Source organism: Vombatus ursinus, unplaced genomic scaffold, assembly GCF_900497805.2.
Source record: "Vombatus ursinus unplaced genomic scaffold, bare-nosed wombat genome assembly UNPS02004691.1, whole genome shotgun sequence".
Classification (NCBI taxonomy): domain Eukaryota; kingdom Metazoa; phylum Chordata; class Mammalia; order Diprotodontia; family Vombatidae; genus Vombatus; species Vombatus ursinus.
This window is the reverse complement of record NW_020944469.1, coordinates 6,637,330-6,656,812: the sequence shown is the minus strand read 5'-3', so window position 1 is coordinate 6,656,812 and position 19,483 is coordinate 6,637,330. Positions and strand designations below refer to the sequence as shown.

General features: G+C 37.3%; 1 protein-coding gene across 4 annotated transcripts in view; it reads left to right on the top strand.

Annotated features, from left to right (window-relative positions):
• CHM (CHM, Rab escort protein 1) overlaps positions 1–19,483 on the top strand; it is a 207,773-nt gene that overhangs the window by 133,224 nt on the left and 55,066 nt on the right. For all 4 annotated transcript variants that reach the window (XR_003567081.1, XR_003567078.1, XR_003567077.1 and 1 more), the window contains exons 10-12: positions 1,672–1,776; positions 2,157–2,220; positions 5,271–5,367. Coding sequence is in view for 1 of the 4 variants with exons in the window: in XM_027839558.1 (XP_027695359.1) it covers positions 1,672–1,776; positions 2,157–2,220; positions 5,271–5,367 (266 nt within the window). In the remaining 3 variants the exon portion in view is untranslated. The remainder of the gene's footprint in view (positions 1–1,671; positions 1,777–2,156; positions 2,221–5,270; positions 5,368–19,483) is intronic.

Below are 19,483 nucleotides of genomic sequence, written 5' to 3'. Positions count from 1 at the left end.
ACATGATCAAGTATATGACCAGATAGCTCTTCTTGGACAAAAGTGAAAGCAACACTTAACAGAAAAATAAAAAGCCCTTAGTGACTTTTACTGCCTTTGCTTGTTATAATGTGACATTTAATCAACTTTTTCCCCCAAAGCCTATTTGCTAAACGATAGAAAAGGTTATAATTATGTATCAAGTGCCCCAATTTTGCTGCTTATTTGAGTATTCAAAATTGTTTGAGTAGGGTTCGGCTCTTATTTTCTAAGAAGACTTTATACAAAGCAAAATGGGACAGCATTGTACAATTTAGTTTGGGTCCCATATCGGAAAATAGAAATTACATGTAATTTTCTGTTTCATTGTCGACAGATAATTTCTTTTTATTGATGCTTGAACAAATGTTAAAGAGAAATTTTCAGAGCCCATGTGAATCATTTCCTCTGGAAAAATGACATGCATGTTTGTGTGCATGTGTGTGTTTATACGCATTCAAAATACAGGTTGTACCTATAATTTCTTCGTGTGAGGAGCTTTCACTACAGCAAGTTATTCTACCTATCACTTTGACTTAGATAAAAAGTTAAGTAATCTGCATGATTCATACCTCCAGCAAATAGCAGAGGCAGATTTTGAATTTAGCTATTTGCAACTCCCTGATTCTTATTCAATCCAATCAACATTTATTAAGCACCTATTAGGTTCCAGGTATTGTACTAAGTGTTAAGGATAAAATCAATAAAAAGAAAGAAAGTCCCTGTCCTCAAGGAACTTAGTCTGATGCAAGGTCGGAGGGAGAGACAACACATAAAAGGAGGCTGGAAAGTGTTGGGGGGAAACACCAGGGATTACTCATTGTAGGGACATCTTGTTGTATGGAGTTGAAACCAGGCAGAGCAGCAGGTGCAGAGTGCAGTGAGCTGAAAGGACCAGGAGATATTTAGATAGATAAATAAAATATTTCATTAGGGTTTAGGGACATTTATTCAGGTGCTATGGTCTGGAATCAAGAATAAAAAAATTCCAGGAGGAGTGGAAATGTTAAACTCAGTACATATAATTGGGTCATGCCGATATAATATCAATGATAATACCAGTTAAATGAATTTATGGTTTTAGTCTTACGCCAATTATACTACCAAGGGAGTATTTTACAGGTGATATGAAAACAAAATATAGCAATGCAGTGGCCACTGGTGGGTGCTACAATGAGGAGAGCACTGGGTCTGGAGTCCGAAAGACCTGAATTCAAATAAGGCCTTTGACACTTTGTGTCACGGTGTCCCTGGGCAAGTCACTTCACCTCTGCCTCATTTTGCTCATCTGTGAAACAAGGATCATAATAGCACCTCCCTCACAGGGTTGTGAGGATCAAGAGAGATAATATTTGTAAAAAGTGCTTAGCACATTGTCTGCCACATAGGAGGCACTAGATAAATGCTTATTCCCTTACCCCAGTACAGTTTATTATAAATCAGAATAGCTTGTCTGCACGTGAATGAAATGATTTTAGTGATTTTTTTTTAACCTTTTAAAAACAGATTCATGTCATTTGGAAGACATTATTCTATATATCTATATGGGGATGGGGGTGAGTAATCTTGCAAAATGATTTGTAACATAGAATCAATATCTAAATAGATTTGTTTTAAATTCCATATCTTTGTTCTCCTTTTCTTTATACATAGATGTAAGGCAATCATAGATCACTTTGGTCAGAGGATAAGTGCTAAGTATTTTATCGTTGAAGACAGTTACCTTACCGAGAAAACATGTTCAAATGTGGCCTACAGGTAAGGGCTTCCTTATTCCACAAGCTCAGGTGGGTGAAAGCTCAGTTCTTTGTTTATAGCCACCTTTTAATGTCGTCTAGGGTAACCTGTTGTTGGCATCAATGTGTGAACACACGCAGAAAAGTGCAAGCCGGGTGCCAAACTCTGGCTATTCTTAAGTCAATTCCTTTCTCGAATTAGTGTCATTTCATGTATTGTTTATGAGCCAATGCATAATCTAAGCAGAGCCGGCCTTCTGCAGGAGTTCTTCAACTTGAGCCTTTGCTTTGCAAACCACATGCCCTGAATAACAAGAGAAGTCTTTGTTTCTCTCTTTTGAGTCTATAAATATATCAGCTATTGAATGTCAATCTCAAACTTCTTCGTTTGTCCAATTACAGGCAGATCTCAAGGGCAGTGCTGATTACAGATCGATCTGTACTGAAGGCAGATTCTGATCAGCAGGTAACTTCAGTTGTGTGCTCTTTTCTAACTAGTTGCTAATTTACTGCAATTGTGTAGGACACTGTTAGTGAAACAGTTTATTAAGCCTTGTGTACTTGTACTAATTTTTTTCTGATGTTTACATTCGAACTCAAGGCAGTAATTGATATAAGGGTTTTGGATGCTTGAGAGCATGGAAGATAGATATATAGAATAATGTCTTCCTTATAGAATAATAGCATTCCCAGAGAGTTATATTTCAAAGTGAATTTTATCTTTCTTCCAAATTTCATAGTCTTAACTCGCACCTGTATGTTTTCTAATGTGATCCTTGCAAGTCCATGAGGTAAGTACTGCATGTATTATCCACACAATAGACGAGGAAACCGTGGTTCAGAAGAAGGTAAGGTGACTTGCCCTTGGTCCAGAAGAGTTCTAATCTAGTTCTCTCCTGACTCTCAATCCAAGCCTTTTTAAAAAATAATAATAATTGTAAAAAATTTTTAAATTTAAATTAAAAAATTCAAAATTGAGCATTTATTTTCTCTCATTCCCACCTCCTGAAAAATAAAAATAAAAACTTAACTCTTGGAACAAATTACGTAGTCAAGCAAAACAATTTTTCCATCCTACCATGTCATGAGGGCTCCATTGACTTGGGGGAAAATATCCCAACAAATTCAATTGAAAACTGAGATTTACAGCCTCATGGTGTTACTAAATGATATCATACCCATTCTGAGAGTTTTTCCACCCTTTCCTCCTTTTGAGATCTCTCTCCAACTTTTGCTTCTTTCACCATCCCATTTTCACAGATGTTTTTCCCATACCAGTTGATTGCCTGACTACGCTGTTATTCCAGGAATTTGTTTCCCTCCTACTCTTCTTGGTATTTATGGTGACTTATAGATCTATGCTGTAGTATCCTAGTTTTTCAAAAGGCACTGCTGTCAAATATGATTTGCCTCTGACAACTCGTTAAGTTTGGAGTGACCTGTTATAAAAAAATGAATTAATTCTTCTTCCTTATCATTTCTGTTTAGTTCATGGTAGATCAGTCTTTATGAAATTAAGGGATATTTGTGTGGAAATGCAACTACAAGGCTGATGGCCTAAGATGACTAGGTTGGCACATCTGTTAAGATATCTTTCAGAGGAGAATGGCGTTTTAATAATTCATCATTCTATAATTATTTTACAGTATATAAATATTACAGTATTATAAGTGTTATACTATCCAAAACTATCAATTACAGACCAGTTGCCATTCTGCAATGGTGTGCTCACCAGGAGATGCTTATCCCAGGTTAATCCCAGGTCCAGACCCACCCCAGTCCCCTTAAAAACCAAGTGTATATCCTTGTTTTAATGTTGAAGCAACCTTTTCTGTTGTGAATGACAGTGAAGGAAATGAGAAGGAATGTGAGAAATATAGCTTTTGAGCCCACCATTATGCAAGCAGTCAACCTAATGTAATCAAATTCCCAAAATAAATAATTTCCATATTTATTCTTGCAGTGATGCTTGAAATATAAACACAACATTATGGATTCAGGCTACAGATGAGGGCTTTGCTGTATCCCAGTAGGGATATAGGCTGCTGAAAATAACTATTATTTTTAGGGATTGATAACCATTTTCTTAGGATGCTCTAATCTACAGGGAAACCATGATGTGACGGCCATTCCATGCTTATTGGCAAATTAAAGGAAGATAAGATCTTAGTAGTACCTAGCATAGTGTGATGTGTAACAGTGAATACTCTTTGATCATTTGAACTCTAAATTTCTAACTTCCAGGGCCTTATCTGAGTCTACTTCACTAACATATTCCTTCGGTTAATTTTCAAGACATTTGTCTTTAAATGCTTGAGCGTATATTTAGTCATTTAAAGTTACTGCCATCGAATATGTAAATAGATTTAAGGTTGGCAGCTTTTCTGTGTTTGTATTCAAAATGGATTTTTTTTAAAGACATGACTTTAAAAGCAAGTCTGTGTGCATTCTGGAATCAGTGACATACTAATAGTACCTTTTTATCCTAAATAGAAAGTATTATTTAAAGACTTTACATATGATCATATGTGTCTTTTTTGGGGGGGGGGGGGCTCATGACCTCATTTGGGGTTTTCTTTCTTTCTTTTTTTTGATCATATATGTCTAAAATGCTTTTCCTTACTCATAGTCATACAAGTAGATATGTTATCAAGATATTTGAAATATTCTTTTAACAAACATTAAGCAGCTACTCTGTGCAGAGCAAAGTGCTCATCACTGAGGAGATAAAATTGCATTGAAACACCCTCTTCCCTTATGAAATTTACAACCTATCAGGGGGATAAGACATACATACAAGCAAATATAATTCACAATATTACTTAATAAATGCATTTGTAGTGCAAAATAGTGTTATGTGAGATCCGCTGGGGAAGGCAACCAGCAAGATGAGGAACAGATTTATGGAGGAGGTGGGTGGCATTTGAGTTGAACATTAACAGATAGCGAAGAAATTCAGTAGGTAAAATATAGGGAGGGCAGGCATAGGGGAGCCACATGAGCAAGCCTCAGAGATAAGAGAGTGCAGTGTGCGTTAGGGCACAGAAAGTAGCCAAGTTTGGCTGAAGTATAGAACGCATGAGAGAGAGATATATGACCTCAGCCTACAAAGACATGATGGTAGTATATTGTGGAGAGTTCTGAATGCCTTGAAATTTACTCAGTTAATTGCAGACAACATGGTGTAATGGAGAAAGACCTTCTCTTGGAGCCAGGAAGACCTGGGTTCGAGCTCTACCTTTGGTAGATACTGGCTGTGTGACCCTAGGCAAATCATTTAACGCCTTAGTGCAGGAGGTTCCTCCTCTGTAAATTCCTGTACTGATAAAATCCCTAATTGCATAGAAAGGAGCATTCTTGCACTCATCTCTGTGTTTTAAATTTGGTTTCCAAATTAAAATCTTATATGGCAGAGTGTTAAATGTTAAAGAGTGTTGAAGATCCTCTGTTGGGCAGATACCAGTAGGAATGAAATTGAAATCTAACCACTTCTCTTACTCTCTGTCTGCTTTGGAGACTTCCATTTTGACAGTGCCGCCAGAGGAGCCAGGATCTGTTGCTGTCCGGGTCGTTGAGTTTTGCTCTTCCACCATGACATGCATGAAAGGAACATGTAAGCACAGTATAATTGTTTATCTTCTGTATTTCTTTGGAGAATAAAGGGGATGGTGAGGGGGATAGGGCCTGATTTCCAAGCAGATCACCTGGCTAATATCAATCTCTTATAGGGATTGACTCATGTTTTCTTCCATTGTATTTCCATTGGTCCCCAGAGAAGACGAGCCATGTCATTCTTTGTTTTTAAATATTGTGGTCTGGCCATACATATATATTCACATATAGCAGTATCTATACCTCCGAGTCCTATTTAAGTTCTACAATGAAAGAATAACATGATTTCCTATAATCTCCTTAGTTTCGTTTTTGTAAAATTAAGTTGCTTAATTGCTGATTTTTTTTTCCTTAGAATCTCAGCTTCTCACAGTTCCTGATTTCCTTTTACTGGTGTTCCTTCCACCCCTAAATCCTCTTTTGACTTCTTACTCTTGATGAGAATTAAATTAAGCACACCTTTCCCTGTTTCTCTCCTTTTGTTGCTCAGAGTTACCCCCATGGCCCACTTTAAGCATTTGTCAGCTCTTTTGTGGCTTTTCCATTGCTTTACTAGCAGACAATTGCATCATCAAAATAATCTCATATTTATTAAGCACTTACCATATGCTCTCCTCTGGATGTACCAAGCATTTGTGAAGGACACAAAAGAGAAGTGCGATACAATGGAAAAAGCTGGATTTGGAATCAAGAGCACCTGAGCTAAGATTCTGATTGTGTCATTTCCTACCTGTATGAACTTGGGCAACTCATTCAACCTCCCTGGTCCTCAATTTCCCTCTCTAAAATGAAGGGGCTAGACTAAACCTTTAAGTTCTCTTCCAGCTTTGTTTGTGGACCTACATGGGAAAATGTGTCTCCTGTTTTTGAGGTGTTTACTATCTTGTTGAAAATAAAGGGCCTCACCACATTAACAAGCTAAACAGTAATACACAACAATGTCCTGAGTTCAGACCTTTTTATTACCATGTTAACTTACCTTGTGTGGTAGAAACTCTGTGAATTCAAGCCATTACGTTTAGTTGTCAGGATACAGAAAGGTATGATCTACTCTTGACTTAGGCCTTTGCCATTCTCTTTTTCTGGGTTTGTGTTTTCAGCTTCTTTGGCACCATAGCAGCTCTTTATGGTGGGTTTCTTTTTTTGGTTGCTTATTCTCCCAACCTACTTTTTGATTTTGGACTTTATGTCAGCACTGGGCTCTTTGCACTTCTGGGGGAGGAGGGGCGCTGTCTAACCCAAACTTCTGTTCTTTTACATCTTTCTGCTGCTTTCCCAACTCAGTCTGGGAAATGGCAAGTTTCCATTGCTCCCACATTGGTGTGATCTGTGGGGAGAGGTCTGTTCCCTGCCCTCCTGGTCTGATCTCGGCAGGTTCCTGATCCAAGTTTGGGTCTCTTGGCTTAAGTGTAGCTGAGAATTTCAGTGGAATGATACCAGAGTCAGTCATTGTTACCCTGCTTGAAGGCTCTGCAGGTTCATAGCTACTAAACTGCTGCCTCTTCTTTGGTCTGGGACTCCTGCCCTGGTTATATAGGCTTAGACACTGTGCTGAAGGCTGGAACTGAGTCACTGCTGTTCTGTTTCTGGGCTCTGGAACTCGTTTCTTGCTGAGGCCATGCCTAGGATGGACCCATGCTCCCTCACAACTCCTCCTCTCTGTTCAGTGGGCTACAGAGCTGCCAGATGGTACCTGTTCTTGTGCCTAGCACTAGTTCAGGGATCTCTTGGGATTTTCTCCTGCTCTGGTGGTTCCTGTCATGGTGTTCTATGTCAGCCCTCTTTCTTTCCCTGGGGGGCTGGAATGCTTCCTTGTCTGCACTGCTGGCCATCTCTTTCCCCAGCGTCTGCAGACCTGTTTGTCTGTCTCCCTAAGCTTCCCCAGGGTGGAAAAATGACTCACTTCGACTTTTTTCTTGCTTTCCTGATCAAAATTCAGTCTAGTGCATTTTCTGGTTTGTTGTGAAAGAGGTGTGCTTGAGGAGCCAGGCGAAAATGCTTCTTCTTACTTTGCCATCTTGAATCCATTCCTGCTAGTTGCTTTTCTTTTGTGGTGACGAAGTAGAACCATTGCTTTGGCCATAAAGTCATAGGATTTATTCCTATTATAGTAGCTTTTATATAGAAAACTGTAGCTTGAAAATCCTTTGACAATATTTCTGCATTAAATCTTTTGAAAACAAGGGGGGGGGCAGCTAGGTGGTACAGTGGATAGAGCACCAGCCCTAAAGTCAGGAGGTGCTGAGTTCAAATTTGGCCTCAGACCAAACACTTGACACTTACTAGCTGTGTGACCCTGGGCAAGTCACTTTACCCCACTTTTCTATTTTAAAAAAAATAAATCTTTTGAAAATAAAAATTCACTTTAGCACGCATTAGGTATCCACTCTGTGTAAATCACCTATACCAGGTCCTTGAGGATGCCAAGATAATAATAGCACGATCCCTGTCCTCCAGGAGCTTACATTGGAGGAGGGAACGGTAGAAGTGTATGACATTACTTGGAATAATGTAGTACAAAGTTGGAATGATGGAAAAAAAAAAGATTTAGTTACTAAGCATTTATTAAGTGCTTACTATGTCCCTGGCACTGTGCCAACCTCTGGGGATAAAAAGAAAGGCAGAAACACTGCTCCTGTCCTCAAGCTTACTTTCTAATGGGAAAGATAACCTGCAAATAACGAGATACCTCCAATAGAAGCTAGTCTCAGGAGGAAGCTGTTGCAATGGTGGGAGGAGAGCAAATGAAGAGACTGAGAAAGGAGAAATGTAGATGGAGTACTCTAGGAAAATTGAGGAAGATGAGGATGAGATGCACAGCTAGGGAGAAATGAGTATGGGAGTGCATTCCAGGCACGGATCCCAGCCTGTGCAGAGGCATTGGGGGTGAAAGATGCAATGTTAGTTTCAGGGTCAGCCAGCATTCTGCTTTCCCCAGAATGTAGTATTATGAAGAGGAATAATGTGAAATAAGACATGTTAGGTTAGGTTGCCTGGTTTGGTAGGGTCTTAAATACCCGGCTAAGGAATTTGTATCTTATCTTAGAGGCAATAGGGAGCCACTGAAGATTGATAAGCAGGGGTGTAATGTGGTCAGACCTATGCATAATCTTGCAGCTGATTGGCTAGAGGAGAGACTGGAAGTAAAGAAACTGGCGAGAAGGTTATTGTAGTAATAGTAGTACAGGTAAGAAGTGATGAGGTTAGGGTAATGACTATAGTGAACTGCTTCTCAGCTCCCCTTTTTATGTTTTTTTTTTTTTGAGGACAAAAAGTTAGTGAATTTTCCCATTTTCTGGCTGTCCACTTGCTATAGGAACTATCTATCTAGCTGCAGTTCTGGCAGCTGGCAGCAGATAACCTGTGGTGCTCTATGTTGGGTTCCACAAGCCCACAGGAAGTTTTACCCTGAGGAAAAAACGTATAACGTAGATCAAGCTTTAAAGAAACTTACCTGTGACTACTTTTGTCACTAACTCACTTTGATTAGTGAGCTCTTAACTAAAGCTTTTCTTTCCGCCCAGAGCCCCTCCAGACTCCTGGCACCCTTGGCCTTTGCTCCTGCTGCTTGACTTTATTGCAAGTCAGAGATGGCATGCTCACACTACTGCTTTTCCCTCAGTAATTAGCTAGTCTCCCTCCTGAAATAGAACTCTCTTGCTAATCTTAGGGAAGGCCCCCAAACCACCTTTTGTCTCCGTTTAGGTTCTTTTCTCTTGATCTTTCTTTTTTGGCATCAGAAACAGAAAAAGTTGGCAGAAAGATCACACTGTGTCATCCCTGTGGTCTGCAGTCCTGCAGCTAGGCCACTCTGTGTTCCTTTGAAGCTTTCAGTTTGTATAGAAGCTATTTTACAGAGAATGCTAAAGATTACACTTTAATTAGTCATTCCAAAATGTTTTTTAAAGAGACTTTTCCTTTTTTCTTGAACCTTTTAAAAGTCAGTTCATTTAATGCAATTCAACAAGCATGTAGTAAGTGCCCACTATGGCACTAATGGCATTGTGCTAAGTACTGGGGATACAATTGGCAAAACTTGGATGTGTGATTAGGGTTTGGTGCGTTGATGACCTGCTGAGCAGATTTACAGATTACAAACTGATGGAAGGCAGAGCTAACACTGGGTGATAGAGTCAAGATTCAAAGGGAGCTTAGCATGCTGTAACATTGGATAGGATCAAAGAAGGTGAAATTCAAAATGGATAAATGTATAGTCTTATGCTTGGGTTACAAAATTCAACCTCACAAAGACCAGATGAGGGAATATGTGGCTAGTTTGAAAAAGGAATTTTAGAGCAGCCAAGAAAATTCCTGTCTCCGGCTGTGTAAAAAGAGGCCTAATGTCCAGAACTAGGAAGGTGATAGGCCTCTGTAACATATTCTGCCCTAGTTAACCCATATTTGGATTATCAGATTCAGTTCTGGGTGACATATTTGAGGAAGGACATTACTAGCTGGGATAGTGAAGGGCCAGAAAAGGATCAGCTGGAGGAATTGGAAATGTTGAGCCTGAAGAAGAGGTTTAGGGCAGACATGATAGTTGTCTTCAAATATTTGAAAAATCGTCACATAGACTTATTCTGCTTGACCCCAGAGGGCAGAACTAGACACCTTATTTGAATATAACAGAAAGTTTTAAATGAGTTAGGCTGTGCATCTCTCATCTTGGTACCATTCTATTTCTTTGTCACCATATTGAAAATGAAAATGTTCATTAGGCTGTCAAGTGGCCCACTGGAGAGAGTGCTAAACCTGAAATCAGGTAGACCTAAGTTCTAATCCTGCTTCAGGTACTTACTAGCTGGGCAAGTCACTTAACCTCTGCCTCAGTTTCCTCAGTTGTAAAATGGGGATAATAATAGCACTTACCTCATAGGGTTGTAAGGATCAAATGAGATAAGATGTAATGTGCTGTTGCAAACCTTAAAGTACTACATAAATGCTGGTTATCATTATTACTACTACTACTACTACTACTACTACTACTACTACTATTACCACTACTATTACCATTACCAGTGGCTTAAAAGTATAGCTTTGAACTAAAATTAACACCACATACTTGGGTGAATAACTAAGTTGATATGAATTAGTTTCAACTTAGATTCTTTACAAATAATATCTGTATCTAGAGGAATTATTTTAGCTTACTCTCTGAATGTCTTTGTTAGAATATGTTTCGACAAGACATTTAGGGAGTTTTTGCATTTGTAAATATATTTTATACTTGACTAGTGATAACTGCTCATTTTAAAAACATTTTTTAAAAATCAAATATGAAAATGTATGGTAATAGAGAACAAATTCTAAGAGTAAAATAAATTCCATAAATCTTTGATTTGTTTTCATCGTTAACTTCAGCTAGGTTTTGTAGTGACTGTTTTTCCCTTTAAACAATTACTTAACAAAAGTATACAAATACACCTGGTCTTTGATCACCTTGTATAAGTGACAGGCATGTAATCGGCATTGCCAGCTGAGTGGAACCAAGCTCCTTCACTTGTCCTGAAAACGGAGCCTATAATGATGGAATCGTGAACTAAGCCCATCCTTCTTCCTGTTGGACGAATTACTTGAAGACAAATGTTGGCAACCACTGTAACTAATGCAGTTATACCTGAGTAAATCAAACATAATCAAAATATATACTGATGAGCCTTTGTGACTCATAGCCAGCCCCTCACTGGTAATAAAAAGGGATTTTTAAAAAGTGATGTGAACTTAGATGATTTATCACTCACTTTTTTTTTTAACCCAAAAAGGATTCCTTTCTACAAGATGTATTCATGAACAGATTAGCTTATTTCTAAGATTTATAAAAATAAAATATTCCTAATTTCAAGAGCCCTGAATAAAACCTAGCGAGTTTTCTAGTTAATGTTCAAGTCCTCTCCAGCGACTGAATTTCTAGGGTTTCATCATTCACATAACTTAATATAGTCAATTCTCCATTAATGATGGGGAGATGGAATTGTTGCAGATGTCCTTGTTTTGCTTTATTGTGCTTTTAGAATGATTTCAGATTTTCTGAGCGTGTCTTAAGTCTGGCAGTACAGTGAAGTAACCCAGCACTCCATGGGATGGGATTTGCCATTTGGTACAGATGATCCACATAAAAAAAGTTGAAGTTTTTTTGTTTTTGCAGGGTTTCTTTGCTGGTCACATGCTTTCGTTCAGTCGTTTTCAGTCTTGTCTGAATCTTCATGACTCCATTTGGGGTTTTCTTGGTGAAGATACTGGAATGGTTTGCCATTTCCTTCTCCAGCTCATTCTGCAGATGAGAAAACTGAGGGTCAAGTGACTTGCCCAGGGTCCCACAACTAGTATGTGTTTAAGGCTGGATTTGAACTTGGAAAGATGAGTCTTCCAGACTCCTGCCAGGCACTCTATCCATTGCAGCGCTACCTAGCTACCCTGGTCACATTCGAGGCAGTAAATACTTGATGATTGGTAATAGTCCATGGCTTCTGTTTCTACTTTGTTCAGTGCCGTCCTGCATAAGCACAAATCCCTTATCTAGACTGCTCTGTGCTTAGGCCTCTCACTAGAGAATGAAGGACATCATCCACCGAAAAAGCTGGCCAGCAATCTGGGAGCTTTGACATTTAACATTTGACTCTCTCCTAATTCTGCTTGGCCACTACAAATATCACCTCATCTGTGTTTCACGGTGTCTTTGTGGTTACAGTGCTCTTCAGAGTATAATTTTAACAAATGAAATGGATTGTGTAATATTTAATATTAACAATCAGGTAGTAAAACTTTAACTATACTTTGTTTAAACCTTACTCACTTTTCGTTACCCATCATTAAACTCTGTCTTATGTTCTCTCTCTTTTTTTAAATTCAAACTCCTCTTTATTTGCTTTATTTTTTTTTCACAGAGCATAGAGACTTTTTTATTCTTATTTTTTCAGTTCCAAGTTCTCTCCTCCAGCTGTTGAGAAGGCAAAAAAAAATAAAACTCATTACCAATGTGTAAAGTCATGCAAAACATTTCCATATTACCTACGTTTTAAAAAAAAAAAGTAAAAAGCAAAGAAAAGAAAGAAAAAGAAAAATATTTTTCAGTTTGCTCTCTGAGTCCTTCAGTTCTCTGTCTAGAGGTGGATAGCTTGTTTCATCATGAGCCCTTTGGAACTGTGGTGGATAATTATGTTAATCAAAGTTACTAAGTCTTTCAAATTTGATTACCTTTACAATATTGCTGTTACTTTGTAGTTTGTTCTCCTGATTCTGCTCATTTCCTTTTGCATCAATTTATACAAGTCTTCCCCGGTTTCTTTGAAACCACCTCCTTGATCATTTCTCATAGCACAATAGTATTCTATCACACTCATGTACCACAATGCTGTTCCCTAGTTGATAGGCATCCCCTCAGTTGTCAGTTCTTTTAAGAGAGGTGCTATAAATATTTTTGTACATATGGGTCTTTTCCCTCTTTCTTTGATCTCTTTTGAGTATGGACCTAGTAATGATATCACTAGGTCAAAGTGTATACAGAATTTAATAGCTTTGAGGGCATAGTTTCAAATTACTTTCCAGAATGGCTGGACCAGTTTACAACTTCATCAGAAATTCTGCTTTGTATTCTTTTTTTTTTAATTTTTTTAATTTTAATTTTTGGCTAGGCAATGGGGTTAAGTGACTTGCCCAGGGTCACACAGCTAGTAAGTGTTATGTGTCTGAGGCCAGATTTGAACTCAGGTCCTCCTGAGGCCAGTGCCAGTGCTCTATCCACTGTGCCACCTAGCTGCCCCTCTACCTTGTATTCTTAAGATGGAGCCAGTATTACTCAGAGTCAGTTTTCAGCTTGGAACTGGAAAGGAGTGTAGAGGTGGCCTAGATCAGTGTTTCCCAGGCCAAATTCTACTCTCGCTCAGTCAAATAGCTCAATTGTCTATTTCTTCTCACTCTGCCTCAGGAGATAGGGGCAAATATCTAGGGAGAAAGAAGAAAATAAGACAAGAAAACAGGCAAGAGTCAGGTTTTTTTTTTTTTTAAGTTTCTAGGTTTTTAAGAAGTAAGACCCTATGGTAGTTTAAAAAGAAAAACTGCAGAGTAATAAAAATTTGCCAAAGAGAGATATGTAGTTGATATCAACAAATTTCTTTGCCTTTTCATTGGGTTTCTCAGCATAATAAAATTACATTAATTCAGACTTGACTAATTCAGAATTTGTGATGCTATAATTTGGGCAGAGGTTTGGTTGAAGTTTCATTTTGTGAAGTAAATAGGGGTGAAATAAGGAGGCGAGATTTGGATCCAGGATTGAGAGATGGAAGGAAATGTCAGAGATTCTATAGGCCAACTCCCACATTTGACAGATGAGGAAACTGGTCCACAGAAGTAAAGAGTGGCAGAGCCACGCCTGAAATAGAAGATCTATCATTCCCCTGTACCATGCTGACGTGCTCAGTGAATCAGTATAGTAATTGGTTTTCAAAAGTGGACACATGGGGCAGCTGGGTGGTGCAGTGGATAGAACACCGGCCCTGGAGTCAGGAGGACTTGAGTTCAAATCCGGCCTCAGACCAAACACTTGACACTAGCTATGTGACCCTGGGCAGGTCACTTAACTCCACTGCCTAACCAAAAAAAAAAAAAAGAAAGAAAAAAAAGGGGGGACACGTTCCAGTTTTCAGGAACTCCTTAGCTGTTGCCACCACTAACACACTTGTTGGAGAGGAGGATGGAGGAGCAGAATCTCCTCACCTTCCTCTTCGGGTCAATTCCCTATGTATCTTCGATATTGAGCTTTTATCGGAGATAGTTGATGCAAAGATTCTCTCCATTCGACAACTTTACTTCTAGTTGCATTGATTTTCCTTGTGTAAAAACTTTTTGTAATTTTGTGAACATACTGCATATTTTGTCTCCTGTGATTACTTACCCCTTGTTTGGTTATGAGTTCTCCCTTTAATCATAGATCTGAAAGTTAGCTCCTTCTGTTTTCCTTTTTTTTTCTCTCCAAATTGTGTGACTTTTATACATTCGATTCAAGTATCCACTTGAAGCTTGTTGTGTAGTTGACATAAGAGGGTGATCTTTTCTGCCAAATGGCTTTCCAGTTTTTCCAGGAATTCTTATCATATGGAGTGGGCTTCTACCATTAGTTTTTTTCTTATGTTTTTGAAAGCTAGGCCTCTTTACCCACTATCTTCCTTCACTTGTGTCTCCAATGAAGTGGTAACCCTTCTTGCCAAGAGTAACTCCTTTATAAACCCACTTGATCCAGTCCCTTCCTGTCCTCTCCATCAGATTGTGCCCACTGCCATCCCCATTCTCTTCCTATATATTGGCTCCTCCCCTTGTGCCTACAGCTAGGTGGTACAGAGTGCTGGACCTGGAGTCAGAAAGATCCGAGTTCCAGTATGGCCTCTAGCACTTACTAGCCAGATGATACTGGGCAAGTCACTTCACCTCTGTCTGCCTATGTTTCCTCAACTATAAAATGGGGATGATAATAGCCTTTACTTCTCAGGGTTGTTGTGAAGATCAAATGAGATAAAATTTGTAAAGTGCTTAGCACAGGGCCTGGCACATAGTAGGTGTCATGTAAGTACTTCTTTTCCTCTTCCACTTTAGAGTTGCTTTCATTGGCTTTTCTCTAATTAGTGATCAAGACCATTTTCTCATATGACTGTTGACACCTTCGATTTCTTCCTTTGAAATTTCCTGTTCACTTCTTGCCAAGATGGCCACCTGAATGGACAGCAAATTTCCAAGTTCATACATACCTACCATAGCAAAACCAGGAGGTTCACACCAAGCCAAATAATAACCAAGATGCTTAATGAGAATCTATAGTAACTGACTTTTTCTACCTCAGAACTGCACAAAAATGAGCCAGAATTCCATGGGCAATAAGAAAGACCTTTCAAGCAAAACAAACTTTGCTGTTTGCCAAAGACAAGGCATACATAGTTTGCAAGGCTCTGGAAGCAGCAAGAGTGGCAGGGGGCTCCACTGAGAAGGAAGCCCAGGGGAACAGTAGTAAGCAAATAAAGACCAGTGACCAGCTTTACTGCCCAGTATGGAACCTGCCAGCAACATACTACAGAATTCAGACCAGGATGGCCCATGTCCAGGGGTTCTGAGAAGCCAGTGTGAACCCTGAAGATAGAGGAAACCTAACTGCAGGAGTGGAAAATGATCCAAAATTCCAGGGAAACCCCCACGTAGGAAGAAGTGGGGCCAACTACCCCACTCAAAAATGCAACAGGAGATGGAGCCTGACCCTGGTGCAAAGTCCCAGTTCTGGAACTAAAGCTGGAAATAGAAGTAAATCAAAGAAAACAGCAACTATCATTAAAAAAAAAAAGATTACATATTAAGAAATCTTGAAAAAAGAGAGAATAACTTGATTATATCTGCAAGTAGACATTGAAAAGAAAAAATAGATATTCTACAAGGATTCATGTAGAATACTTTGAAGAAATGAGTCAAGAGATTTTAAAAATGAAATACAAATTCTTAAATGGGAAAGAGAAGAGAAATTGGCAAGCCTTACCCAAGAAAATGAGCCCCTGAAAACTAGAAACAGAAGTCACTTACTTCCAGAGGCTGCAAGAAATATTACAAGAAAATCAAAAGATTGGAAAAAAAAAAAGTAGAAGAAAATTTAAGATGTCTGATGTCAAAAACAACTGACCTGGAGGAGAGATCAAGAAAAGATAATTTAAGACTCATCAGTCTTCCTGAAAACCATGATTAAAAAAAAATACTGGACACCATATTTTAATAAGTCATAAATGAAAACTGCCCAGATCTAATAGAACTAGAGGTCAAAGTAAAGATAGAGTGTACTGATCACCTCCTAAAAAGAATTCCAAAAGGAAAATTCTGAAAAATGTCATAGCCAAATGCTTCATATCTGAAGAATGTCCCCTGGTACTTGAATTGCTTCATTCTAGATGTTTGCAGTATTTTTTCTTTGATGTGGGAACTCTGCATCAAAGGAAAAATACTAGAAACATCTAGAAAGAAGCAATTCAAGTACCAGGAAACCACAATCCGGACCCTAGAAGACCAGGCACCTTCTCTACTATAAAAGAGAGCAGATGTTGTGTTCTAGTAAGAATAACTTAGCTTGCAAAACTGACTGTAATCAGAGGAGTTAACAATAGTGATGTCAAAAGAGGACTCTTGTAACATTTTAAAAAATGCACGGAAGAGAACCAAAAGTTCCAAAGGCAAATAGGATAGTTTTGAAAATAGCATGTAGAATGTGTGTGTGTGTATATGTATGTATGTGTGTATGTGTATATATATATATGTATATATATATATATATAATACATGCACACATACATACATATCAATATGAAATGGAGATTAATAGTTTCATATCTTAGTGCCTTTGTGTTCTTTTGTGTGTGTAGAAATGCTCTTTTTTGTGTGTGTTTAAAAATTTTTAAAAACTACTTGTCCGTATCTATTGACCATTTATCGATTGGGAAATGGATCTTTTTCTAATAAATTTGAATGACTTCCCTATTTATCTTGGAAAGAGGCTTTTATCAGAGAAACTTTTTGCAAAGATTTTGACCCAGGCAACTTTCCCTTCTCATTTTAACTCCATTGATTTATCTATTTTGCCTTCTGAAATCCTCTCTATTCCTTATTTGGTCATGGAGTCTTCCCCTATTCATCGATCCAAAATGTAATTTCTTCCTTTACCCTCTAATTTGTTAATGATGTGATCTTTTATGTCTAAGTCCTGTGCCTATATATGCCATATATCTTGGTATATGGCAGGAGGCATGACTCAAAAACTGATTTCTGCTAGGCTGCTTTGTAGTTTTTGTCCAGTAGTGAGTTCTTTCCAGGAGTTAATCTACCGTGAGGCTACTGTATTCATTTGCTTCAGTAGTTTGTTTCACTGATTGACTTCTCTATTTTCCAACCAATTCTTAGGAGATTTAGTACCGCTGGGCCCCCTTCCCACTTTTATTCTGTTTTTGTCTTGAGGTTCTTGATCTTTTATTCCTCCAGATAAATTTTGTTATTATTTTTTCCTAGCTCTCTGAAGTAATTCTTTGGTGGTTTGCTATGGCACTGAATAAGTAAAAGTAAATTAATTTAAGTAGTATGATGATTTTTATTATGTTGGCTCAGCTTATTGACGAGCAATTAATATTTCTCTATTTATATCTTTATTTCTTTTCACAGTTTTTTGTAATTGTATTCATATAGTTTTCATGTGTATCTTTATATGTAGACTCAAATATTTTACATGTCTGTAGATATTTTTAAATGAAATTTTTCTTTCTGCAGTGTTTTATTGGTAATATACTGAAATGCTGATGGTTTTTGTGAATTTATTTTATTTTCTGCAACTTTGCTGAATTTATTATTTCAGTTAATTTTTTTAGTTAGGGCAGGAGTTCTTAACCTTTTTTTATGTGTGTGATAGACCCCTTTGGCAGTCTGGTAAAGCTTATGGATCCATTCTTAGAATAATGTTTAAATGTATAAAATGCAGCCTTTATGATTACAAAGAAACCCAATTATATTGAAATACACTTATCAAAATCCTAAAAAGAACATGTTCATGGGCCTCAGGTTAAGAACACCTCAGTTCAGATTAGGGTTAGAGTTCTGAATATAGACCAATATATTTGCAAAAAAGTGATTTTTCCCCCTCTTTGTCTATTTTCCCTTGGTTCCTTTTCCTTATCTTATTGTTATAGCTAGCATTTCTAGCACTATGAATATCCTTGCTTTACCTCGTTTTTATTGGAAAAGTCTGTAGTTTATTCCCTTTACTTAGGATTCTGGCTCTTGGTTTTAAATAGATGATTTTTACCATGTTATGGAAAAAGTCCATGTATTTCTGAGATTTCTAGTGTTTTTATGTTTTAACAGAAATGGATGTTGTATTTTGTCAAAAGCTTTTTCTGCATCTCTGGATATAATCATATGATTGCCGAGGTTCTCATCGTTAATACGTGGCTATTATGTCTATAGTTTTCCTAATATTGAAGTGCTCCTGCATTCCCGGTACAAATTCACCCTCAGCACAGTATGTAATTTTTTTAATATGTTGTTTTAACCTCTTTGCTGGTATTTAAAATTTTTGCATTTATATTCACCAGGGATTTTGATCTATAGTTTTTTTTCTCCATATTGAATTTCCCTGATTTAAGTATCAAGACAATATTTGTATCTTAGAAGGAATTTGGTAGGAGCTCTTCTCTTTTCATTTTTGCAGTTTATGCAATATTGGAATAAATTATTGTTTGAGTATTTGATAGAATTCACTTGTAAAGCCATCTGGTCCCAGATTTTTTTTTCTTTAAGATTTCATTTATGGATTGTTCAATTTCTTTTCTTGAGATTGAGTCATTTAAATTCTGTTTGGTTTTTTTTTTTTTGTTTCAACATTTTATATTATTTGAATTAATTTATTTTTAATTAATTTATTTTATTGAATTAATTTATATTATATGAATCCATTTCTTTTCAGTTGTTGTTTGCTGTTGACATATAGTTGGGCAAAATAGTTTCTAATATTTGTTTTTATTCTTCAATTCTTGTAAATTCTCATTTTTCATTTTTTGTGTTGGTAATTTGATTTTCTTCTTGTTTAAAAAAAATCAGATTAACTAATGCTTTATCAATTTTTTTTTCAAAAACCAGCTCTTAGTTTTATTTCCTAATTCAGTGGGGATTTTTAATTTCCATTTTATTAATCTTCTCTTTGTTTTTTTCAGAATTTCTGTTATCCATTTGGAGTTTTTAACTTGTAGCTTTTTTTTTTTAGCATAAATTTTAGTTGCATGCCCAATTCATTGATCTGTTTTTTCTCTCTTACTGATAAAAGAGTTTAGAGCAGGGTCTCTTAACCTGGGGTCTGTGATATATTTTTTAAAAGATTTTGATGACTATCTTTCAATATAATTGATGTTCTTAGTAATTCTATATGTTTTGTACTATGGATTTAAAAAAATTATTTTGAGAAGATGTCCATAGGCTTTGTCAAATTGTCATAGCGCTCCGTGACAGAAAAAAAAAAAAGTTAAGAACTACAGTTTAGAGACAAATTTTCACCCCAAGATTACTTTGGTTGTATCCCACAAATTTTAGCATGCTGTCACAGTATTGTTATTTTA